The following is a 27,169-nucleotide window of genomic DNA, read 5'->3' as shown; positions in this document are numbered from 1 at the left end:
AAGACTAATCATACAATTTTAAGTAGAGATGCATCAGTCCATTAGCCAGAGATCAGAGTGCACCAATTTGCCCTTGATCAGTAATGATCGATAATCAGCAGGTCAGATCTTCTTTTTTTCTGTTAATTGAATGCATCAAAACAAAACAAAAAAATCCACTACATTCAGTTTAGAAATTAATTAAAAAACTTCTTGAACTTTAATACACATATCTTATTTACATTTTTTCAAAATCCAATAAAACTATGCAAAACATGTTTTAGTTTAATTTCCCTTTGGGATTTATAAAATATTTTTGAACTAAATTTTCAGTCATAAATTGGCTGCAATCCAGTAATTTGTAAGTTTTCTGTTGGATTTAAAACCACCAACTCTATCAAAGAACTTACTGGAATTTTTGTATGAATTAGTCCTTAAATGAGATCTCAAATAAAACTGGAAATTGGTTTCAAGAAGGATGCATGGAATCAGTGCATTTCTAATTGTAGGAGATTTTTATTTGTACTTGGTTGGTTCTGTTTTTTCTGGCAGTCCATCTATAGAAGATTAGTCAACCACAAATCCTTTGCAGAATATTTTCAAATCAATAACCAACCAAAAACGTCTTAATGAGGTTCAGTTAGAAAATTAGGTAGTATTTATTCCTGTTCTTGGATAAAATCTCTTCCTGTGGCATGTTCTTGCCATGTTATGTAATGTTGTGTAACAGTTTGCATTAAGGTTTCCTCTAAAGTGCATGGATCTGCGTGGGAGCTTGTTTTCATACTTGTATGTTAAGAGTATCAAAGGACAAGGTTTTTGTTCGTGCGAGCGTGTGTTAGTTCAGCCCCATGCCCAAGTGCTGTAGAGGAGGAAAAGCTCATGCCTCAATAAAATCCATAATGACCAAATTGGTGCTAAGAGGATTAATGTGTCCCTAAATGCCATAAACTGATTTCAAGCTCCCTAATGTGGACACACAGGCCTTACGGGAATGGCAGCAGCGCCGGCGTGTCGGCCCCCTGTCGATACAGCTCCTTATACAAGGTATTGATTCCACTGTCAAAACACCTGCACAGTTTAGAGGCCGGCTCAGTGCTTATGCAGACTTCCACAGTGCAAACAATTAATCACGCTGTTTTTTGTTGTTTTATATTTCTAAATAATCAGCCAGTGGAGCAGAAATTAGTTGTTCTAGCAGGTTTAGCATTGCTAAGAGCACCAATATTTATTTTATATGTTAGAGGAACTAAAGGTAGAGAAGCATATATTGTGAAACAGATATCACTGAACCATCTTTGTCCAAATTTGTTTTTATTTGATTTTAATTATAATAATGGAAACAAAATCATTTATTATTCTGAATAAATCCTTTATTTTTTTTTTACATTAGTTTATTTAGGGAACATGTATTTATTAGTTTTATTGTGCAATTTTCATTTTTTTATTTATTTTCAAATGGGGGGTGGGTATTAAACTCAGAGAGCCATATCTTGTGCAGTGTAGACATTATAAAATACTCTTTCTTCAAAGTATTTTTATTAGATTTTTATCATGATAATTATTAAAATTACTATTCATGTAATGTTTAAAATAAATATTTTATTTGTTTTGTTGATTCGGTTTGTTTTCAATCCCTAGATTCATTATGTTGGGTTTTGTTTTTTGTTAGAACTAAACAAAGGTAGCTGGCCTTATTGGGTGCTACATTTAATGAAAATCTGTGAATATAGGTCAAAGATGTAAATTACTGAACTCAGCTGCTGTTTCTGGCAAATTTAACAGATTATTTAAAATAGCTTTTGAATAGCATCAAAAACCAAGAGAAGATTTTTTAAAGGTGATTCTATTTTTATGTTCTTTTTTAGATGAGTGAGCGTTATCGAAAATTTCGGTTATTACTGCTGTTCTGTAGGTTGGTGGAAATAGTGAGATCCTGCTCTGCAATTGAGAAAATCAGGTATGGAAAAAGTGTTAGAAACACCCTCGTGCTTAGCTGCTGTGGTTGGAAATGCCTGGTTGTTTAACAGATTGACTGCATTTCAGCAGAACGCATTATCAGCAGTCAGCTGTATTTTGCTCTAATGGAAAATTTTTGAAACAGTCATGGAAAATACAAAATGTGATAAGGAAGAGGTTGCTGCAGGAAATTTGCTCGCCCATGTGAGATTTTTCTGTTCCCACCTCTACAGTCTACCTCCCTTGTGCAACCAGTTTAGTTACTGTTCTCCTTAAAAGGAGAAACAGTAACTAAACACGATGGTCCAAATTATTAAGAAATTAATTTCTTAATAATTCCAGCACAATCTATTTTTGATATAACATTGTAACAGTGCGGTCTAGTTTTTATTTTTTTTATTTTACCCAATTCTATTCAGGCATTAGGGTCTGGATTAGACTGCGATGAAGACATGCTTGACTTTAGCACGGAGTAATTTACACAGAGAGAGAAAGGAATAAACTTTCTTTACATCTCAGTTAGGCTCGGTTCATCTTTCTGGGTTGATCCAGAGCCCAGACTTTGCATGGAATTGACCGAGCCTGTGGATGTCAGTCATGAATGGTACCAGTACCCACATGAGCAAAATACTAGCCTGCTAATAATTATAAAAAAGAGTTTAAAGCCCATTAATAAACTCTTTATTAATGTTTTTTCTCATTTTTGTATTTTATTAAAGAGAACTAAAGCTGTGCACTTTTATTTTAAAGCTGAAAGGCTTTAACGTTTTCACACTGTGATTAGTTTTCTTTAGTGGATACATTTTAATAATTGCGAATCAAATGGCCCAGTCGGTCGTGGCAGATGGCCGCTCATACTGAGCCTGGTTCTGGTTCTGCTGGAGGTTTCTTCCTGTTAAAAGGGAGTTTTTCCTCTCCACTGTCGCTACATGCATGCTCAGTGTGAGGGATTGCTGCAAAGTCAACCCCAGTGACTGTCCACTGTCTCTACATGCTCATCCAGGAGGAGGGAATGCTGCAAGTCACTGACTGGATGCAATCTGCTGGGTTTCCTTAGATAGAAAAACGTTTTATCCAATTTGAATAAAAAGCTAACTCCGACTGCACTGTTCAATTGTTAGGATTAATAGGAATGTATGAACCTGACTGTTGTGAAGTGCCTTGAGATGACATGTGTTGTGAATTGGCGCTATATAAATAAAACTTAATTGAATTGAATTGAATTACATAGGGAAGACACATGAAGCTGTTTTCAAATGACGCAACTTCTCTCTCTCTAATGACACAACAAACCAACAAGCTGAAAAACACAACAGTGGAAGTTAACAGAGCCTCCACTGAACACAGTTTGTTTTGAATATTAATTGTCACTATGCCATAAGTCATTTTTACTGCGATTGTGGTTACTGTCCTAGAGTCTAAAAGTCTGCTGTCAGCAATCTTTCCACTTTAATAAAACGTAACGCTGCCTTCACCAGAAGATGGTGAAAGTCAGTGCAATTGTTACAAGGAAGAGGTTTCAAAGTAATTCACCACACTTTACAAGAAAATATACAGAGGTAAAAAAAAAACTTACATTTGAAAACAAGAAATTATTTTAAAAAATAACCATAAAAAGGCACATTAAAATATATATTCAAACAAACACATCAAACAACACACCACATGATAACAATGGTAATAGATTTTGTAATATTCCATAATCTGAATTCATGTGAGCATATAGCTAATGAATAAAAGTGGTTCAGGATTAGAGCCTTAAAGAACCCCATGTGTGATCTTTGTTCATTCAGATAATGCCAAAATGACACAAAGTAGTCCTGTTCCTCCAAATAAGATCTGTAACTATTTGGTACAGTACTAGACAATCCCACACACTTATCAGTCAGTATATTATGATGATTAACTGTGTCTATTGCACAACCGAGATCCAGAAATGCCAACACAGACCTCTTAGATGCATGGCTGTTAGGATGTATGTCGTTTAAACCTGGTTAGGGTCTAAAACCAGAATGGGATGCTCTAAACAGATAATTTTAATAAAAAAATGAGTACATTAGTTGAAAAATAGGCTTTTCGGTGTTCCTTGTTCGTTTAGAGACGAACCTGTGGTTATCTATTATCGAGACATCCAGATCCAGAGGTTGGATCACTGCAGGCATCTACAGAGTAAAACGCTGTTCATGTTTCTGTTTTATTCCACCTCTGTCAACACTGCCTAGCCAGTACCTGCCACCCTAACACCCCTCTGAAGGCACCTTGTTGACATTAGCCAATAAACCTCATTGTTGCTCAAATGATTGTGTGTCAGCACCGCCAACTGGCTTCGTGCTTGCTGCTAGTGAGTCATTCCCACAGTCGTGTTGAGACTGTGATGACAGCCTTTCTGCCAGCTGAGGGAAGGCCCTGCCGATGGCTGCAGCTAACAATCTCATATGCACATTTGCTACCCTAGTTTGCATCATGATTATCAAAATAAACAGGTTTTAAAAAGTTAAACTTTAAAAATCTGTCAAATCTATCCGGTATACTCTTTCTATGGTTTGAAGTCTTTTCAGTACCATGCAAGAAAAAGTTCTGGAGTGAGCAGAGTTTTCTCTGACTATATTGAGCATAGAGTAAAGCAGAACTTCCCCTCCCCCACATGTTGTTGCATGCCTGGAAGAGGGCTGCTTTAAATCTTCCCTCACTTACAAAAAGAGACAAATTTGGCTGTTTGAAAATATTTCCAAACACAGGCTGTCATTGTCTGGAAACTGCGAGCAGAATGTCTGTTAAGCAGTAGACTGCAGGCTTTCTACCTGAGTAAAAAGCCAGACAAGTGAATATCAGCCTCTTATACTTATTTTACTTTAAGAAAATGCAAAATTTCAAAAAACAATTATCCTATTTTGCTTAAATTCATTCATTTAAAGCTAAATAATCAAGGAATGTTTTAAATTATTAATAAAGACATAGATCATTTTACATATTACCCAGGTAATTTGCCCCTTCACCAATTCTACCTTTTTTTCATACATACATATTGCAATTGAATCCCTTTCTTCTTATATTTTGTTACCACAACCAAACCCTTTTTAATCTATGTATGTAAACTTTGCATATCAGTTAATTTTTCTTAGAATTTCTGATGAATCATGGAGGCAAATAATCATAAAATATTTACATTTCATGAATAGTTTAATCTTATTGATTTTCTCTAGACTTTTGTATTACTCCACACTTCAAATTTTTTGGGTCTGATTCCCCTTTGGGCCAGTCATGAAATATGGCTGATTATGACCCCTGACTGAATCTGATGACAAAAGGTCCCAATTTCAGTGACTTAGGTCTTCAAGAGTAAAAAGTGAAATTCTCTTTACGCTATTAAAACTTTAAGATCAGACGTTTGTCTAACGCTCCTTGAGGTAGTGGGGCCACAACATGGGGGAAACAAGCTCCTCTTTGCTCAAGGTCTTTCAGATTGTCTGCACTGGGAATCAACACCTGTTCCCATCCACCTGAGAAGCAAAGAACTTGAACCAAAGTGGTCTGAATTGCAAACTTGGTTGGAAAATTCTGTTCATTTTTTCAAAATGTTGAAGGTTAAACCTGTCGCTTGTTGCTTGAGACGGACTCAGTTTTGTAACAGTGCACAAGTACGAAGAGCTAGGCACACCCTGTGTGTTGTGTAATGGTAACTTATAGAACCCTGTGGTCAGCAATGATGACCACAGTTGCTACTTTAATTAAGCCAAACTGGGAGATACATGAGAGCTGCAACTGTACACCTCTGTCCCATCCTAAATGTGTAAGGTTTCTCTTGTTGCATAAGCAAAACCTGTGAATAAAACCAACTTACTTTTTTATATTTTTCTTGATTAATCAAAACTGTATCTAATTTTGGAGATGGTATTTTTTTCAGGCTTCTCCTTTTTTTTTATGAAAAAGGAACAAAATGCTAAAGACGTTTTACACCTGTTACCCTACATGCTGTCCTTCAATGCAAATACAACAACAGCTAGAAATTTTTAAGGTTCAAACTAATCAATCTCAAGTACAGCAAGTACATTTTTCATGCAGCCTTTCCTTGTTGGATAGACCACCGAGGATAACAGCGACAGGTCAGGGAGAAAGTTGTTGAGACGTTTAAAGCGGGATTAGGTTCTAAAACAATATCCCAAGCTTTGAACATCTCACAGAGCTCTGTTTAATCCATTTATTGAAAATAGAAAGAGGATGGACCTACTGCAGACCTAACAAGAGATAGACGCCCCCATTAACTGATAGGCTGGGCAGCAAGGTGCATTAATCAGAGAAGCCTTGTGCGGGAGATGGTCTGGCCAAACGGGACCAAAATGTAACTTTTTGGCCTACATGCAAAACAATGTGTCATGGGTGGAAACTAACATGGTGGTGGCAGCATGATCCTGTGGGGATGTTTTCTTCAGAAAGGACAGGAAAAGCTGCTCAGAGTTCATCGGAAGATGTATAGAGTTAAATATAGAAAATAATCCTGGAAGAAAATCTGTAAGTTTCCACAAAAGACTTGAGACACTAAACATACAGCCAGAGCTACAATGGAAGGGTTTAAGATCAATGCATATACAGGGGTTGGACAATGAAACTGAAACACCTGGTTTTAGACCACAATAATTTATTAGTATGGTGTAGGGCCTCCTTTTGCGGCCAATACAGCGTCAATTCGTCTTGGGAATGACATATACAAGTCCTGCACAGTGGTCAGAGGGATTTTAAGCCATTCTTCTTGCAGGATAGTGGCCAGGTCACTACGTCATACTGGTGGAGGAAAAAGTTTCCTGACTCGCTCCTCCAAAACACCCCAAAGTGGCTCAATAATATTTAGATCTGGTGACTGTGCAGGCCATGGGAGATGTTCAACTTTACTTTCATGTTCATCAAACCAATCTTTCACCAGTCTTGCTGTGTGTATTGGTGCATTGTCATCCTGATACACGGCACCGCCTTCAGGATACAATGTTTGAACCATTGCATGCACATGGTCCTCAAGAATGGTTCGGTAGTCCTTGGCAGTGACGCGCCCATCTAGCACAAGTATTGGGCCAAGGGAATGCCATGATATGGCAGCCCAAAACATCACTGATCCACCCCCGTGCTTCACTCTGGGCATGCAATAGTCTGGGTGGTACGCTTCTTTGGGGCTTCTCCACACCGTAACTCTCCCGGATGTGGAGAAAACAGTAAAGGTGGACTCATCAGAGAACAATACATGTTTCACATTGTCCACAGCCCAAGATTTGCGCTCCTTGCACCATTGAAACCGACGTTTGGCATTGGCATGAGTGACCAAAGGTTTGGCTATAGCAGCCCGGCCGTGTATATTGACCCTGTGGAGCTCCAGACGGACAGTTCTGGTGGAAACAGGAGAGTTGAGGTGCACATTTAATTCTGCTGTGATTTGGGCAGCCGTGGTTTTATGTTTTTTGGATACAATCCGGGTTAGCACCCGTACATCACTTTCAGACAGCTTCCTCTTGTGTCCACAGTTAATCCTGTTGGATGTGGTTCGTCCTTCTTGGTGGTATGCTGACATTACCCTGGATACCGTGGCTCTTGATACATTACAAAGACTTGCTATCTTGGTCACAGATGCGCCAGCAAGACGTGCACCAACAATTTGTCCTCTTTTGAACTCTGGTATGTCACCCATAATGTTGTGTGCATTTCAATATTTTGAGCAAAACTGTGCTCTTACCCTGCTAATTGAACCTTCACACTCTGCTCTTACTGGTGCAATGTGCAATCAATGAAGACTGGCTACCAGGCTGGTCCAATTTAGCCATGAAACCTCCCACACTAAAATGACAGGTGTTTCAGTTTCATTGTCCAACCCCTGTATAGGTCCTTCTCAAAATATTAGCATATTGTGATAAAGTTCCTTATTTTCCATAATGTCATGATGAAAATTTAACATTCATATATTTTAGATTCATTGCACACTAACTGAAATATTTCAGGTCTTTTATTGTCTTAATACGGATGATTTTGGCATACAGCTCATGAAAACCCAAAATTCCTATCTCACAAAATTAGCATATCATTAAAAGGGTCTCTAAACGAGCTATGAACCTAATTATCTGAATCAACGAGTTAACTCTAAACACCTGCAAAAGATTCCTGAGGCCTTTAAAACTCCCAGCCTGGTTCATCACTCAAAACCCCAATCATGGGTAAGACTGCCGACCTGACTGCTGTCCAGAAGGCCACTATTGACACCCTCAAGCAAGAGGGTAAGACACAGAAAGACATTTCTGAACGAATAGGCTGTTCCCAGAGTGCTGTATCAAGGCACCTCAGTGGGAAGTCTGTGGGAAGGAAAAAGTGTGGCAGAAAACGCTGCACAACGAGAAGAGGTGGCCGGACCCTGAGGAAGATTGTGGAGAAGGGCCGATTCCAGATCTTGGGGGACCTGCAGAAGCAGTGGACTGAGTCTGGAGTAGAAACATCCAGAGCCACCGTGCACAGGCGTGTACAGGAAATGGGCTACAGGTGCCGCATTCCCCAGGTCAAGCCACTTTTGAACCAGAAACAGCGGCAGAAGCGCCTGACCTGGGCTACAGAGAAGCAGCACTGGACTGTTGCTCAGTGGTCCAAAGTACTTTTTTCGGATGAAAGCAAATTCTGCATGTCATTCGGAAATCAAGGTGTCAGAGTCTGGAGGAAGACTGGGGAGAAGGAAATGCCAAAATGCCAGAAGTCCAGTGTCAAGTACCCACAGTCAGTGATGGTCTGGGGTGCCGTGTCAGCTGCTGGTGTTGGTCCATTGTGTTTTATCAAGGGCAGGGTCAATGCAGCTAGCTATCAGGAGATTTTGGAGCACTTCATGCTTCCATCTGCTGAAAAGCTTTATGGAGATGAAGATTTCATTTTTCAGCACCACCTGGCACCTGCTCACAGTGCCAAAACCACTGGTAAATGGTTTACTGACCATGGTATCACTGTGCTCAATTGGCCTGCCAACTTTCCTGGCCTGAACCCCATAGAGAATCTGTGGGATATTGTGAAGAGAACGTTGAGAGACTCAAGACCCAACACTCTGGATGAGCTAAAGGCCGCTATCGAAGCATCCTGGGCCTCCATAAGACCTCAGCAGTGCCACAGGCTGATTGCCTCCATGCCACGCCGCATTGAAGCAGTCATTTCTGCAAAAGGATTCCCGACCAAGTATTGAGTGCATAACTGTACATGATTATTTGAAGGTTGATGTTTTTTGTATTAAAAACACTTTTCTTTTATTGGTCGGATGAAATATGCTAATTTTGTGAGATAGGAATTTTGGGTTTTCATGAGCTGTATGCCAAAATCATCCGTATTAAGACAATAAAAGACCTGAAATATTTCAGTTAGTGTGCAATGAATCTAAAATATATGAATGTAAAATTTTCATCATTACATTATGGAAAATAATTAACTTTATCACAATATGCTAATATTTTGAGAAGGACCTGTATATATATATTAGAATGGCCCAGTCAAAGTTCCCACTATAATCCAACTGAAAATCTGTAGGAACATTTGAAAATTGATATTCGAAGACTCTCTACATCCAATCTGACTTTGCTTGAGCTATGATGTAACAAAGATTTAGTAAAATATTAAATCTCTAGATGTTAACAATATTGACTCACAGTGGCTAAATACAAATGCACACCACGTTTCCGATTTTTATTTCAAAAACATGTTGCAAGCCATCTACCAATTTCCTTCCACTTAAGGGACAAAATTCAATGGTTATGAATAGTTTTGCAAGTATACTGCATATCAAATCACAGTCATTGCAATATCAATGTGTGCAGTACTGTAAACGTACAGGTCCTTCTCAAAATGTTAGCATATTGTGATAAAGTTAATTATTTTCCATAATGTCATGATGAAAATTTAACATTCATATATTTTAGATTCATTGCACACTAACTGAAATATTTCAGGTCTTTTATTGTCTTAATACGGATGATTTTGGCATACAGCTCATGAAAACCCAAAATTCCTATCTCACAAAATTAGCATATTTCATCCGACCAATAAAAGAAAAGTGTTTTTAATACAAAAAACGTCAACCTTCAAATAATCATGTACAGTTATGCACTCAATACTTGGTCGGGAATCCTTCTGCAGAAATGACTGCTTCAATGCGGCGTGGCATGGAGGCAATCAGCCTGTGGCACTGCTGAGGTCTTATGGAGGCCCAGGATGCTTCGATAGCGGCCTTTAGCTCATCCAGAGTGTTGGGTCTTGAGTCTCTCAACGTTCTCTTCACAATATCCCACAGATTCTCTATGGGGTTCAGGTCAGGAGAGTTGACAGGCCAATTGAGCACAGTGATACCATGGTCAGTAAACCATTTACCAGTGGTTTTGGCACTGTGAGCAGGTGCCAGGTGGTGCTGAAAAATGAAATCTTCATCTCCATAAAGCTTTTCAGCAGATTGAAGCATGAAGTGCTCCAAAATCTCCTGATAGCTAGCTGCATTGACCCTGCCCTTGATAAAACACAGTGGACCAACACCAGCAGCTGACACGGCACCCCAGACCATCACTGACTGTGGGTACTTGACACTGGACTTCTGGCATTTTGGCATTTCCTTCTCCCCAGTCTTCCTCCAGACTCTGGCACCTTGATTTCCGAATGACATGCAGAATTTGCTTTCGTCCAAAAAAAGTACTTTGGACCACTGAGCAACAGTCCAGTGCTGCTTCTCTGTAGCCCAGGTCAGGCGCTTCTGCCGCTGTTTCTGGTTCAAAAGTGGCTTGACCTGGGGAATGCGGCACCTGTAGCCCATTTCCTGCACACGCCTGTGCACAGTGGCTCTGGATGTTTCTACTCCAGACTCAGTCCACTGCTTCCGCAGGTCCCCCAAGGTCTGGAATCGGCCCTTCTCCACAATCTTCCTCAGGGTCCGGTCACCTCTTCTCGTGCAGCGTTTTCTGCCACACTTTTTCCTTCCTACAGACTTCCCACTGAGGTGCCTTGATACAGCACTCTGGGAACAGCCTATTCGTTCAGAAATGTCTTTCTGTGTCTTACCCTCTTGCTTGAGGGTGTCAATAGTGGCCTTCTGGACAGCAGTCAGGTCGGCAGTCTTACCCATGATTGGGGTTTTGAGTGATGAACCAGGCTGGGAGTTTTAAAGGCCTCAGGAATCTTTTGCAGGTGTTTAGAGTTAACTCGTTGATTCAGATGATTAGGTTCATAGCTCGTTTAGAGACCCTTTTAATGATATGCTAATTTTGTGAGATAGGAATTTTGGGTTTTTATGAGCTGTATGTCAAAATCATCCATATTAAGACAATAAAAGACCTGAAATATTTCAGTTAGTGTGCAATGAATCTAAAATATATGAATGTTAAATTTTCATCATGACATTATGGAAAATAATGAACTTTATCACAATATGCTAATATTTTGAGAAGGACCTGTAAAGCAAAGTAGGAGAGACATTAAGTTTCCTTGATGCCCACATCCAATATCGACCAGAAAGTGTTGTGAATTTCATAATGATGGAACAGAAAGAAAAGGAAGGGGAATATATATTATATATATATATATATATAATATAATCGCAAATCCAAGTTTTCCAAGTATTGTTAAGCCCAGACTTGCTTGCCGTTTCACTTACTCTCACAAATAGCACAGGTCGACATGGGGAACATTGTGATAGCAGATGGGCCTCTTTTCAGCCAAGCGTAACTCAACACCCCTCTCCTGTTCGCCATTACCCCTCACCTCCCTCTTCTCATTCCCTCAGGATGTTCGCTCATAAAGAGCCCATAAATTAATGATCAGCATGCTCACTTCTTACATACCAATCAGCCATGGGTTTATCAAAAATCGATGCAACAGAGCGTGCTTTTATGGAACATGATCTCAAAGCTTCGCCACATTTCTCCTGATGTCAAAACTTCAATTTAGGAAGTAGCCACGGTGAGCGCCTGCATGGTTGACTGTAAACCTTATCAGTTTTAGTCTTGACATCTGACATGTGTCGTAGTAGCTGGCTGTGGCTCATGGAAAATTCACAGCTTAAATAAGAGCTTAAGTGGGTTCTATTGAAAGGCCAAACAAGTGCTCTGTTGTCATTCCCAAGAAAATCACAATTGTACCGTAGACAGGAGGATGTGCCAGCAAACATCGGTCATGGTGCTCTGAAATGTAAGCCAAAGTTTTCATGTTTGTGTTCAAAGCTGGCCTCAGCAGAAAATGATCCCCTGCCTCTGCAGTATGTTCTCTTTATTCTAATATATTTTGCAGCTTGTTTTTGTGAGGTAAGATGATTAGTTTGTTCATATCTCTAAAGAACAGTACAGTTAGCTGATCTGGAACCTAGCTGAAGCTGTTGTTTGCTGCCATTTTGCAGAGCTGAGAAGACTACAGTCCTGGTAAAAACTGTTTACATACCACTGGCATGAATACCAAATAAATTTATTTTTTTTTAAATATTATTATTATTATTACAGACAACAGACAATGAATTTCAAGTATATACATTAATCTGCTTTAATATTTGGTTAAATATCCCATTCACTTTTTGCAGTGCATCAGTACCACTGGGAGCGAAACAGACCCACACCATCATGCTACCTCCGCTATGCTTGTAAGCTGGAACTGTATTCTTGGGTTTGAAAGCCTGACATTGACTCCTCCGGGCAAAACTCTTGTCATCGTGTCCAAAGGGCTCATCATTTGTTTTGTCCAAGGCTAAAGCATTTCCCCAGAGCACATTTATCGTGGCCATGTGAGCAGCTGAAAATTTCAGTCCAGTTTGATGGGTTGTTTATTGTAGACCAGGTGCTTCTTTCTTGGTCAGCTGCCTATCAGTACATTTTGATGTAAAACTGGCTTCACGATGGACTGTAGCTTTTAGTTTATGATTGGTTTGTGCCTTGGTGGTTCTAGAGCTGTTCGTGAACATCCTTACCAATCTCCTTTGAAACCACACTGATCCCCAACACATCCAAACTGGTTTTAGAAATGATAAAGCTGTACAACAAAGGGTCAGCAATGGGCCAAAACCTTAACCCCAAGAAATATGTAACAACTATGCTTAAAAGTCAGGCCCATGCCAGAACCAATTTAAGTAAGCCATACCAATTCTACCAAGAACACTGGCCAAAATACCCAGCCAGAATGATGCCACAAGCTTGTCAGTTACTAGAAAAGTGTATAGTTTCTCTCCAACTTGCTAAAGGATATTTATCCAGGTATTAGTGGTACATTTCAGCTTTAAAATCCACACTATAATCAAAAGTGTGCACCTAATTCTTGTTTTACTAAAATCAGTGACATTTTTAGTTGTTGTTGTCCAACCCTGAAAGAACGGATCAAATAAACCAATAAATGTCCAAATAAAAAATTCATGCCAACAAAGGATGGATGGATGGATGTGATGGATGTGATGGATGGATGGATGGATGTGATGGATGTGATGGATGGATGGATGGATGGATGTGATGGATGTGATGGATGTGATGGATGGATGGATGGATGTGATGGATGGATGGATGGATGTGATGGATGTGATGGATGGATGGATGGATGGATGGATGGATGGATGTGATGTGATGGATGTGATGGATGTGATGGATGGATGGATGGACGGACGGATGGACGGACGGACGGACGGACAGAACTATAGGGATAAGCCAAAAAAATTCAAACTTCCTCAATATTTGATGCTATGGCCTTTTTAGGCATTTTTAAATATTATTTCAAAGCTGGTTCCAATCTCACCTCATTACTGTTAAGAGAGGACATTTTTCACATTTTTCCTGACTTGATCCCTTTTCCTTGCACCTCCAGGACTGACCTTGTATGGATAGCTAGAAAGCATCCTAAAAATGGCATGATAAAGGTCAAGTCAGCTCTGAAGTTAATCCAGCTGCATAAAAGGCAAAAACAGATGTTCTTACAAGGGAACAAAAAACAAAGACAAACACGAAGGGGAGAAAGGAGAGCTAAAGAAAAAGGGCTTATGAATTTTTTTCAATGTCTTAATTATTTGACCGTAGTGAACAGCACAGAGTGCCATAGTTCTGGTTCAGTTTGCTGAATCATCTATCGCTCGGTGCATCAGAGACGTTGATGATGTGATGTCTATATGTAGAGAAAGATGTTATTTTAGGACCGACTCACTGTCTCATACCAAGAGTCTTTAAATGCACTTCAATTTCAGTTCTGGTCAGAAGTTTGTATAAACTCCTCACTGGCATTATTCACATAATAATTTGTAGCTTAATTTGATTTATCTGAGCCGTTCTTTTTCCAGGCTGAAAAGACTATACAACATCCAACTGTAGTGAGGCGTGTATTTATATATTTCAGCCTGAATATATATTTTTCAAACTAGTTTAGGTTTAGCAAGATATAATTTTCATTTTTGCTGTACATTGTTGATGCTGGTCTCACGTCGATGTTGATTTTAATACAGGATCATACACTGACATGATTTTAAAACGGGTGCCCACAATTCAAATGCTTCTGTTAGTTGTAGTTTTGTGAGTATTAATTTGGCTAAAGTAAAAAGGAACAAACTGACAGAGAGAAAAGTCTCAATGGTATGATCAGACAGAAGTCCAGAAGACCGATGGCATTCAGGGACAGTACCCAGCACTGATCTTAAAAGTGATAGGTTTACAGATGCATGTCGACTCCAGTCAGATCCTGACATGTTTCATGTTTTCCTTCAGGTAACGGGCACCACTTGCATCATGGTGAGAGGTGCTGTCTCAGCTGACAGAGGGGCGATTTTACGTTCTGTCAATATCTGGCAAACACAGTAAATCTTCTTAGATAAGAGCTGTCCCATAGTAACAGAATTAGGAGTTGATTGAAGAGCAGTGGACACCAATTGACAATAATGCCACAGATTGCAAACATGTGGCTCTCAGGTCATGTGGGACTTCAGGAAAGTTTTTCCACATGACTTAAAGCCTAAATTGAAAATTGTTGACACTGTTTTTGAAGAGAGACGTATTGTGGTCAGATGAGTCAAAGATGGAGCTGTTTGGAGACGATAAGAAAAATATTTTTAAATATTTGGGGGATTCAGAGTGAGGCATTCATATCTAAGTACACTGTCAAACATGGTGGTGGCAGTATTATGCTGTGGGACTGCAGGGGTACAGGCGCACTACACAAAGGAACTGGACTATCTCTAAATTCGTCAACTTCACCTCAAATCAGCAGCGTGTTCTAATAGGACAATGATCCCAAACTCGGGTCATAACTGATTAAGCTTCCAGAATGGCCGTCTCAAAGCCCTGACCTCAGCCCTATTGAAAAATTATTTGTGGACATTAATTACAAGTCAGTAAACCAGCCAATTTAAATGCATTCTACTAAGAAGAGTGGTGAAATATCCAGCCAGAATTATACCAAAAGCTTGTTGATGGCAGCCAAGAGCATGTGGTCAAAGTGGTATTTGCTGAGCGATATTTAGCCATATATTAGCAGCATGGGCAGTACTGAGAAAATGTTTCACCTCTCTTACAGATTTCTTATGATTTTGCTTTTTTGTCACTCTTAAATGTTGTAGATTATCAAACTAATGCTGCTATCAGACAGAAGATAACTTGACTAAATACAAAATGCGGTTTTCAGAAGATTATTTATTTTGGTTCTATGTAAAAAAAGTATTTCCCCCCAACCTAATAATTAGTTGTACCACCATTGGCTGCAACAACTGCCATGAAGCATTTGTGATGATGTTTTACAATGCTGGGGGGAATTGTGGCACACTCTTCTTTGCAGAATTATTTTCAATAAGTCCAGCAGAGTTTATGAGCATGAATGACCTTCTTAAGGATATGCAGCAGCATCATAATTGGGTTTAAACCCAGCTTCTCCTCTCCTTTGTGACCCCCTGGACGGACTGTTGATGTGCTCTTGGAGTCATTTTGGTCTGCCTGCTGCTTCTGGGAAGATTCACCAATGTTCCATGTTTTCTCCATTTGTGGATAACAGCTCTCACTGTGGTGTTCAGGACTTTGTTACTCTTTTGAGACTGATAGATATCAATGATCTTTGTTTCCAAATGTTCCTGAATTTCTTCTGTTTGGAGCATGATGTGTGTCTTTTTGAGATGTTTTAGTCTACATCATGTTGCCAAACCGGTTCAGGTTTAGTGATTTCTTGATTTTACAGATTTGGCTGTAATCAGGGATGGGTGTAGTTAGTCAAATTCAACTCAGTTTTATTGTTATTTCACTATTTAACAAAATGAGGGTGTTTAATACTTAAATGAACCAAAATTGTGTTTTTGAGGCAGGTGATTATGCTGTAATGTATTTTCAGTAAAAAGATTATCACAAGCTTTCCTTTTTTCTGGCCTGTCCTTCAACCTTCTCGGAACGATGGGCTGTTTCCTAGTGAATCTGAGCTACCAGCGTGGCCAGGAGACAAATAGCACCACTGATTATTCAGAAATCAGCTCTCCTGGTGGCCTTCTTCTTTTTGCCCTCCTGCCGAGCCTCTTGATTGAGTTCACATCCGAGAAGGGCAATTTGGTGCACAAGGCGACAAATTAGTTTTACAATAAAATCTAAAGGTTGATGCCTGAGGCTGAGGAGATGAGCCGAGAACAAAGCCAAACCATTAAAATTTGTCTCTGTTGTGCTGATTAGTCAGAAAATGATGTCGATAAGTTTACCAATCTCACTGCTTATCAAAAATGATCAAAAAATCTCATGACTTATTAATAATAATAAATAAATAAATAATTTTATCTGAAGCTGATATTAAATATTTTCACTGAGTTTTTAGCAATTTTATTTATTGGAAAAATCAACAATGAAAATCTAACAGTTGGCTAAAGATTACAGGGAGAAATGTTCCAATATTAAACACTGTCTACATTTTACTAAAGAAAAAAGGCTAGCCTAGATAAGGAAGAAAACAACCAATAAACAGGAGGAACAAGTAATAACAGCTTCACACTGCTTGTGGTCTGAGAGTTAGAATTGATTGGGGGCTCATGCTCCCTTTGTGTAAAAGCATTACGTATCTGTTTAATCTCAGCTCTCACAGAGGAACATTGTTTTTGATGGTCTAATCATTTAACCGTAGTTTTGACAAGAAAAAGATTTTAAATGAGGGAGAAGAGAGATAAGGTTCTTTATGCAAAGAATGCATGGTCAGAAAAATGTTTCTGAAGGCCTAAACACAGGTTAGATAAGTGAAAAATACCACAATTCTGTTTTTAATCAAAATTAAAGAACTGAACATGGTGTAGAATGGTGTAAATAATAAGCACTGGAACCATGGTCTAAAAGGTTGGACATTCTTGGTTGACTGAGTCGGGCCAAGCTTAGTTTCTCAGTGAAGGTCTGCAGACCGACCTCACAGTGAAACTTACATTTCTACTCAGAACACGTCAACCAGGAACGATCAACCAATCAAAAATGGACCTTAAGGCAACTAGGTGAATTAGGTCCAGTCTTTTGCCAGGTCTCTTTTACCAGAGTTCTAGTTTTAAATTCAGTTCAGCCAGACTAAAATTAATTATTTCATGTTCTTAGTTCACCAGCTTGTGAACTAATTTCACAGCACCAACATGAATTACTTCTCATTCATTTATCATGTTCCTTTCTGGGATAAAGTAAAAATATATGTTTTATAAAGGTTATGACGTAATTCACCAATGTATTTATGTATACTAATTGGCCATAATCACATATGGTGATTATGTCCAAATTCCAACAGCAGCCGTTCTCATTCCCAATTCAAAGCAAAATGAGTGTGAAACTTTGGTTTATGAAGACCTTTCAGCTGCAGCCATGTTTTAAAGTGCTTTGAAGTTTGTGTGTCTCTTTAACTGAAAATCTTGATCACGTCGGGTTACAAAAGTTGAAGCTTCATTCCTCTGCTCATCTCTGCTAGAACTGCAAACTCACCCTCAACCAGAAGTTACACAATTAGGTAGCAAAAAAAAACGTTAACCTACTGGTTTTTGGTCCCTTTTATGGTTAAGTTCTAAGACTTCAGTTTATTTTAAGTTTTAAGTGAAGAAAGCGTTATAGTGAAGTTTGAAGTTAGGAGTAATACAAAGATTCTCATTATTGGGTCCCCAGAAAGACTGCCAATGTCAAAAACATCCCTATTTTTAGCAATATTAGTGGACTATTTTGAGAAAGATGCTGTATTTGTTATAGTTAATTTTGTTTACACCTAAAAAGATCCAGCTGGCCATTTGAAATTTTTTATGTTGTCATTTTCTGTAGGAGAGGTTTGAAGCGCTGTTCAGGATCTACGATGACCAGGTCACTTTCCAGTTGTTCAAAAGCTTCAGGAGAGTCCGGATCAACTTCAGCACCCCAGAGGCAGCTGCCCGCGCCCGCATTGAGCTGCACGAGTCCGAGTTCAACGGCAAGAAGCTAAAACTCTACTTTGCTCAAGTGAGTTTCTGGGGGGAAAAGGCACAGGGAGCTGCTGATTACATTACATTTCATTACTGTGATTTATCTCCTGTGCATAAAGTATGGCTGTGTTTTTGATTGTGTTCCACTTATCTTCTGGTCTGCATGTAAATTGGAGTAGCGGGACATTTCACTTGAGTTTCAGAATTGTGCTCCTTGGGAAAATCTCAGTTTGAGTCAAATTGGTGTTCTTTTTCCAAAAAGCTTCACCCGCTATGACCCTGCAGCACCTTCTTGTACATTGACGTAAAAGCATTATTGATTTTAGAGCTCTGACAAAGGCCTCATGTAGGTATTGTAATTACAGCAATTTCAAGCTATCAAAATGCCCAAATCCCTTTATGGGAACCAGTCTGCCATTAGACATGAGAGGGCTCAAACTGTGACTTTAAAATTGCACATAAAAATCTCTAACAACTCTTTGAAATTCATGGATAATTTTTTGGATTTCAGAGCTTGTTTTATTTTATAGTATACAGTGAGATGTGATGTTTTTGTCATGTCGATTTTACTGCCTCTCACACCGCACATTGCTTGCATCTCTTCCGTAGAGGAACACCCTGTTTCATGTGTTCATTTTCCACCCAACAGATTCAGAACGGCGACAAGGACATCGACAAGTCGTACCTGGCACCTCCCCAGCCAGTTAAACAGTTTCTGATCTCGCCACCCGCCTCTCCACCTGTGGGCTGGAGTCAGAGCGAAGACGCCACGCCTGTTATCAACTACGACCTGCTGTGTGCTGTGGCTAAGCTAGGACCTGGTCAGTACTTTATTTTAGTCATTCTGTTACCCGGACAGAACGATGAAATGATTTTTTGCAATATTATGTAAATAATGAGTATCCAAAGCCCCTTTCTAAAAAATATACACAAAACCAAAGCAATGCATGAACCCGGATGATGAAATCTATTTTACCAGCTGCCATGTGTTATTATCCCCACTGACTGCATCCTGACATCTCAAAGGAAATACACAATATTTATGATGATGTTAAGTGTGCAAAGGAGTATGTTAAATTGACAAAATCTCAATTTATTCACCAAACAAATACTACAAATGCATCAATTTGTGTGAGATAGCAGTCAGTGATCATTTTTCCCTTGTTGTACTTAAACGTATTGTACATTTAGTCACAGTACAACCACCAGTACTTGTGATATTCATGTGATAAACCAACACAAGGTAGTGCGAATGATTTTCAACCGTTTTCATAAAAACATTATCTGAAGAATCTGAAAAGTGTGGTGTGTATTCAGTCCCCTGAGTCAATCAACACCTTTTTGTGCTATCACAGCTGCATGTTTTTTGGATTATGTCTCTCCCAGCTTTCCCCCATATTTTTGCCCATTCGTCTTAGCAGAATACCTAAGGCTCAGTCAGAATAGATGGAGAGCATCTGTTGACATCAGTTCCAGATGTTGCCACAGATTCCCTATTGGAGTCAAGTCTGGACTGTTTTTGTTTTTTTTAAGAAAAGCATCCCCACAGCATAATACTTCCACCATCATCTGTCACTGTGGGTGATGTGTTCCGGGTGATGTACAGTGTTAGTTTTCCCCCACACATATTTTGCTTCTTGGCCAGAAAGCTTAGTTTTGGTCCCATCTGACCAGAACACCTTCTTTCACATATTGACTGTGTCCCCAGCATGACTTGCAGGCTGCAAATGAGGCTTTTTTTGGCCTTATTTCAGTATTGCCTTTCTTCTTGTTATATTCTCATCAAAGTAGATTGTTGTCCTGTCAAGAGGACCTTCTCTTCAACTTTCCATTTTTCAAATTATGGATTGAACAGAGCTCTGTGAAATGTTCAAAGTTTAGGATATTGTTTTAGAACCTAATCCTGCTTTAAGCTTCTCCATTACTTTCTCCCTTACACTGGTGGCCCCTATTTACTAAATAAGTGACCCCTGAAGCAATTTAGTTGTACTAGATTTTATTTAAAAGTATCTAAGGAAAGGATGGTGAATACAATTTTTTTTCCACTTTACATTTTTACAGTATTTTGTTTTAGTCTATCCCTCTAAAATACTTTTGCAAGGCTCTGTAATAGATTTCCTCTGTAAAATAAGATCAGAGCTGTTATTTTCTTTTAAAGTTGCCATAATTATAAGATTTGAATGTTTATAATTAGTCAACATTAGCCAAGTTTAATAGCTGATATTGATATTGTGTTATATGCTGGTTTAAATGCACCCAGATGATGTGTTGAGATCCGACACTTTAAGCCTTGTATTTATTTTTCTTCTTTAAACTGCTGACAATTCCCTATAATGAACAAAAGGCATCAACCAGATATGGAAAGTCAGGTTCCAGTATTTCTGGGAAAAGGGGCCAAAGCTCTTAGACTCAAAGCAGTCACTGGCCATTTTATAACCATAATAACAAAATATGTCCAAATCGCCATTTTAGCCTTGGTTCTAAAAGGGTTAAAATCAATAAAAAGCTTCCTTGAGTGGTTTCTCGTGAAAATCTGGATCACATAAAAGCTTTCTGGGCTCATAGGTCTAGAGCTGCAAAGTTCTGCACCAAGCCTGGCTCCTGCAGTAATTACTAACCATCTATATGCATAAGACTGCTGACCAGCTGCAAATGTAACGCAAAAAGCTTCCAGTGGAGTCTGAGTGTTTAGGCAGTGGACTGAAAAGCTTATACAGCAATGATTTGGTTCCTGTTTTATTGCCAAAGTTTCATCATATAGACTTGAGTGCACTTAGACCATCACCACAACAGGAATGTGAGGTCAAACACCAGGAATCATACAACAACTCCGCAGCACCACCTCTTGCAGTCGTTGCTTTGAAGGTTATTTTACTACAGTAGTTGCAATTTCTGTAGAAGCTGTAAATTAGAAAACAGTGGTGTATAATTCTCAGTTTCTTTCCATCATCATATGTACAGCCATGCTGATTATGTGGAAAACACATTTTAATTCTGTTTTCAGTTGAATACTTTTTTCATTATCAGCTAGAACATTATCTCAAACAAACACACACAGAGACAGAGAGTCCAGCGCAGAGGGACCACTTTCTGCTGTTACCATAGAAACACGAGGCATCAGGAAATGGCTTTGTTCCTCTGCTCATATCCTGGCGTCTGAGATCAGATTAGGTTCAGGCTGCAGCACAGCACACTGACTCCCTCTGTCAGCTCCCTGCAGTAACAGCAGGACTCCTTTCACTGCCCATCTCTGTTTGGCACCACAACCAACAGCTACAAGACCAATTTCCTTCAGCCTGCCAGCTGTCTGATCACATCTACATGGCAACCGAGATACTGCCTACCCAGAGTATGTTTTCAGTCAGAGTTTACCAGATTTGGCATCTGGACCAAGGGCAGAAAGATTCATTTTGGAAAGAGCTTTTTGTTTCATTTACATGGATGTCCTGAGTGATTGTCTTTATTTGAAGCAATATTCGCTTTGGCTGGAACACGCAGTGCCTTGAATAAGTATTCACACCTCTTGACCAATTTCACATTTCTTCACATTTACAGAATCAAAAGTCACTGAAATTTTGGGGATCATCCATTAGACTGGTAGATTAACACATTTAAGTGAGTAAAGTAGGAAGGAAATGGAGTGTGGTTTTCAACATTTTCTGCATTTTCATTCTGCACCCCCCTGAGTGGACGTCACACCTGAGATGGGAGGGTTCTGGTTGAAAGGCAGAAAACAGAGATTTCTTGTGTTGTTTGCTAGTATTAGCAATACACACTGATATTTTACAGCACATTGTGTGGTTTTAAGAGAGACAAACCGTCACAAATGCTAAAGATGTGTTTATATTAGCCACCTTCAAGGCGTTCTGCATGCACAGCAGCCATATTGGATATTAAACTCAGAAAACTCTCCAGCTGGGAACTTGGAAAAATTTGACTATTAACTAGAAGGAGAGCAATTTTGTCGTGTTGACAGATTCTTCCACCTGAGCAGTGTATATCGAGATCTTACCTTTTGCCCATTTGGCTGCTTCTGTGATTCATTTTCTCCTTACCTGACCTTTCAGTTTAGGGTGACTTTATCCCTGATGCTGTTTCTTCACTAATGTTTCCTAACAAACATCTGCACTGTATTTTATTTAGGGGTCTCAGAGTAAAAGGAGCCTGGATATCAAAGATGCTACAATTTAAACATTTTTAACTTAAAAATAAAAATAATGTAAAACCCATGTAATATTTTTCTTCCTCTTCAAAGTGTGCACTACTTTGTTTTCCATCACTTAAAGTCACAATAAAATACATTATTGTTCAAGTTTGTAATGTGACAAAATGTGAAAAGGGTGTAAATACTTTTGTCCATGTCTGTAGCTGTCAGTGTTTTAGGTCAGATATGGGTCATCGGTGTGCTCATATTGCATTTTTTTCCCCTCTAGGTGAAAAGTATGAGCTCCACGCAGGAACAGAGTCCACCCCCAGCGTGGTTGTCCACGTTTGCGAGAGTGAGACGGAGGACGACGAGGCGGTGCGGCCAAAGCAGCAGATCGTTCAGACCAGACGTCCTGACGGGCCTCCTGCGGTCCTCAACTAAAGGGGACCCCCACCCCCCCGCCTCCTCGGCCACCCGACAGCGGTGCGGCGCCCCCGACCGCCCCTTTAAAACCCGTGACACACCTGCCCTCTCTCTCTCTCTCTCGTCTCTGCACTCACAGAGAGCGTCGACGCCCCTCATTTCAGTTCAACTACAAGCGAAAAACAAACCAACGAACATTGCTTCGAAAGACGGCGTTTGTGGGTAGCGTGGCGATGGAATGAGGCGGCTGGAAGGGAATGGATGAGAACCACACACACAAACACTCATCACATTCTGCGGACAGCGTGGGGAGTGGTGGGCGCGCTTGCCTCCCACCCACCAAACTTTCCCCGCCTTGGTTTTCAGCAACAGGGGGTGAACATACCTGTCCGAACACAGGCACCTGTCACGTATCACTCTCAGCTTTCATTGCCCGTACTGCTCAGATGCTTACTTGTCCGTTACCTTGTTAGCTGAACCCCCTCCCTTCATATTACAGTCATCTGTACTATGATCATCCCGGACCATCTCCACACATAAACATTTTTCCTTTCAGATATGGTAGACTTTCTTTTTCTCTTGTTTTCTGCTGTCTTGCATCAGGACCGAGTGTGTGATGTTGCCGCTGTTCTCTGCATGTATATACTCTGTTACGAAAAATATGTACTGAAACGCAAATACTAACAAGTCATATGAAGAAAAAGGAACCTATTTAACGTCACACACAGCACGAAGCGCCATATATGACTAACAAAGATGCGCTGGTTGTTTAACTTTCTTTATTTCTGCTTCTTTTGTCTTCTTTTTTTTGAAAGATGTTTTTTGCTATCTAGATGTATGTTCATACTATTTGATACCCCAACACGTTTTGCATGCTTAGTTACTTCTGTAGACGAGAAGCTGAGGTGTTTTTTCATTGTTTGTGAAGGCAAAGAATTGTTGTTCAGTCGAGTCTTTAGCTTGACGGCGGGTTTTATTTAAACTTGATGGATTGGAAAACAGTTCATCCCTCCTCCTTTTCTTCAAGGGTTTTTGTGATATTTGTCTCTTTTTTTTAAAGTGTATTTTCACATCCCTTTCGTTCAGTTTCTGCCCGTCAGGTTTTCCCCAGAGCTGACAAACTTGCTTGTTTTGCACTGAGAATCTCTCTCTCTCTCTCTTGGTGATTGTGGGATGAATTAACCGACTTGTGCTGCTTCCCGCTGTGTAAATACGTTGAAATGGTTTCTCTGAATCTTTTTGCAGCCGACTGAGGGGAAAAAAGGGGGAGGAAACGAGATGAGCGACCAAAGCATTTATTCGCCTCCCGTCGGCGTCTCAATAAAACAAATATTTAGTGTTTTCTCATTTTATATCAACAATTTGTTGCATTTTTCACCTTCTTGTTTAACGAGATGAGGAAATATGAATAACTGCTTTGAACAGGTGTCTGAATTTTACATCATTTGGCAGCTTAATATCTAACCATTTTTTGGCTGTATAATTTTATTGAGAAAAGGACATGTCTGTGTGTATGCAAGTGCTCTACTGTGAGTGTTTTCTTTATTCGAGGCAAAGCTTTTATCTCAAGCTCAGCACCTGGTCAGCCTTTTTCACCAGCACATTATATTGCAGCGAGTGAAACACTCCAGTGAACCCTTTAGGCCTTTTGGATCTATAGGAGTGTGCTGCTGGGATGCATGTTCACATGAGGGTTGAAGAGAGGTAGGACAGCACAGCAGAAGGAAAACAAAAATCTTTTTTATTTTTTTGTGTTTGTCGACTTTAAACGTCTTTTTTTTTTTTTCGAGAAACGGTTCTGCGACAGTGGACTTTTTACTGGCGCTGAGGTGAAGCCAATGCAGTTTGATGATTCAAAGGAAAAAGAAGCATCAGAGCATGAGGAAACATTTCTTTGTTTATTTTTACTCTGTGATCATGAAGATTAAAACTGGTGCACTTTGGTCACAGGTGAGAAGAAGATGTATATTTATGTACATATGCCAAGTGTTTTCTTTCTTTTCTTGCTGAGGCCAGTCTCAGTGTGCAGTTTGTTACAGCTTTCCTTGGCTTGATGTAATGGGGGAAATGTAAAAAAAAAAAAAAACGTATCCTGAAGATGCTCGATCAAAACCAACTGTCTTGGTGTTGTTGTTCGACATTGACTCGGTTTGAATGTTTCATTTATTTCTGGGAAACTTAAATAGCTCAATTAATACCGTTAATACTGTCACTGTTGTAATGTTTCTGTTGAGATCTGAATATCGTGTCTGAATATCGTAGAAATCCAGAAAACAACGTAGCAAAAACAAGCAATAATTTACAGTTGTATAATACCAGTATGTGTATTTTACATGTTCTGTACCTATTTCTCAGACATGGTCTCTCTGTCTCTGACGGTTATCTGCTTCTATTTGTGTAGTAAGAATGTCATTTGTTTCACATAGAGAAATACATAAAGACTCATTTTTAAAAGCCATGCCTTCTGTTGTCTGTTTTCTGGGTGGTTTTCTGCTGCAGAGTCACGCTTTTAATGTGTCAGTTCTGATTGTAAAGCTTTAAAAACCTAAATGGGTTTCAAAGAAACAGAAGGTTGTTTTAAAAAGCAGATGCCTTGATTCTGTTGGCAGAAGGTTGGCTATTTCCAACTAAATTATAAATAGAGAACGTGCATATTTATGCAGACTGATGTGCATTGCTTTCTACCTTCAGAGAGCCATTGTAACTCTAGAGGAGCTGCAGAGATTCATGTTCTTTAATGTTACATTCAGTCAGTACATTCAGTTCAGTTTATTTTGAATCTCCCCTAGAGGAACACTATTGCAGTTAGCGTTTTGCCACACTGACAGCAACACTGGTTACCAGATAAGTACAGCATTTCAGACATGCAGGATCATAAGGTTTAAGTCTTTGCATTCTTAAAATACTGCAGGATTTGCAGAAATAAAGGCACCTTGGTTTAGTCACTCACTGAAACACAAAGCTATAAAATACATTTAAAAAAGATTAAATCAAGGCAGAGACCTATAGTTAAATCTTTCAGTAAAATGTTATCACCTTGCACCCACCATCTCATATTTTCCCCATAGACCCCAGCAGCACACAACGTGTCTGGTTGTTCCAATGGCCAAGAACTGCAAAGCTGAGTTAATGATTCTTTCAGCAAGCATAACTGTAAGTGAAATTTATTGCATGAAATGTGAGGTGACTGCGTGGCAACATGACCTGTGTGTTTCAGCAGCGTATTGTATTTTATAGCTGCAATTTCCTCCCCTCAGCCCCCGGGGAGAAGATGGATGAATGCTGGAGCGGCCTGTGACACTGAATGTCTCTCGTATATTTCCTTCAGTCTTGCTTGAGGAGAGAATCAACAGAACTGTGGAATACCTTCACCACTGATTTCACATTTAGCACAACTACAAATGTTAGGTGTTTGAAGCACCTGTGTCACCGCTGTAGAACAAAGAGCGCCACTCAGGTAGTAAAAACCGTCCAACAGCTGTGAGGTGAGGCATGCTCTCCCCAACACAAAAAGCCCCTCTCATGATGGGGTGGGGAGTGGGGAATTCTTCTTCACAATGACCCTCACTGTTGAATGTGACGATGTGTGCACACTTACCAAAGGCGAAACTGTAGATCAGGTTAACATGGCTCCTCTGTGTGTTGACCTTCCCAGAAGCTCAAGATTGCTTTAAATGTAGGTTGCAGATGTACCTTGCAAAATTATTCACGCCATGTAAAGAGCCACAGCTCAGGTGGGAGAATCTGTCTCAAGGTAAACTGTTAGTTGTGCACTGCACAAATCTGGTCTTCATGTAAAACGCAGGAATAAAATCTATATTTGACAGGACACCATTAGAGGTCCTGTTTGCAATTTACCACAAGCCATGCAGGGGACACAGTTAACATATAAAAGAGGAAGGTGCTCTAGACAGATGGAACCAAAATTAACTATTTGGCCTTCATGCAAAACACTGTGTGGCAAAAAAACTAACATTACCAATAACCCAAAACACATCACCCCCATTCTGATATACTGATCCTTCTCAAAATATTAGCATATTGTGATAAAGTTCATTATTTTCCATAATGTCATGATGAAAATTTAACATTCATATATTTTAGATTCATTGCACACTAACTGAAATATTTCAGGTCTTTTAATGTCTTAATACGGATGATTTTGGCATACAGCTCATGAAAACCCAAAATTCCTATCTCACAAAATTAGCATATCATTAAAAGGGTCTCTAAACGAGCTATGAACCTAATCATCTGAATCAACGAGTTAACTCTAAACACCTGCAAAA

At 39.5% G+C, this 27,169-nt stretch overlaps 1 protein-coding gene across 2 annotated transcripts in view; it reads left to right on the top strand.

The window, feature by feature from the left end:
• The window catches only part of rcan3 (regulator of calcineurin 3), a 56,186-nt gene extending 30,848 nt beyond the window's left edge, over positions 1-25,338 (top strand). For both annotated transcript variants that reach the window (XM_047346092.1, XM_047346093.1), the window contains 3 exons: positions 18,174-18,347; positions 18,960-19,131; positions 22,744-25,338. In XM_047346092.1, the coding sequence (XP_047202048.1) occupies positions 18,174-18,347; positions 18,960-19,131; positions 22,744-22,898 (501 nt within the window). In that variant the 3' untranslated portion in view covers positions 22,899-25,338. The remainder of the gene's footprint in view (positions 1-18,173; positions 18,348-18,959; positions 19,132-22,743) is intronic.
• Positions 25,339-27,169: the final 1,831 nt, after the last annotated feature.

This window comes from Girardinichthys multiradiatus, chromosome 19 (genome assembly GCF_021462225.1).
Source record: "Girardinichthys multiradiatus isolate DD_20200921_A chromosome 19, DD_fGirMul_XY1, whole genome shotgun sequence".
NCBI classification, from domain to species: domain Eukaryota; kingdom Metazoa; phylum Chordata; class Actinopteri; order Cyprinodontiformes; family Goodeidae; genus Girardinichthys; species Girardinichthys multiradiatus.
The sequence above is the reverse complement of the archived record's forward strand: the minus strand, read 5'-3'. Positions and strand labels throughout refer to the sequence as shown.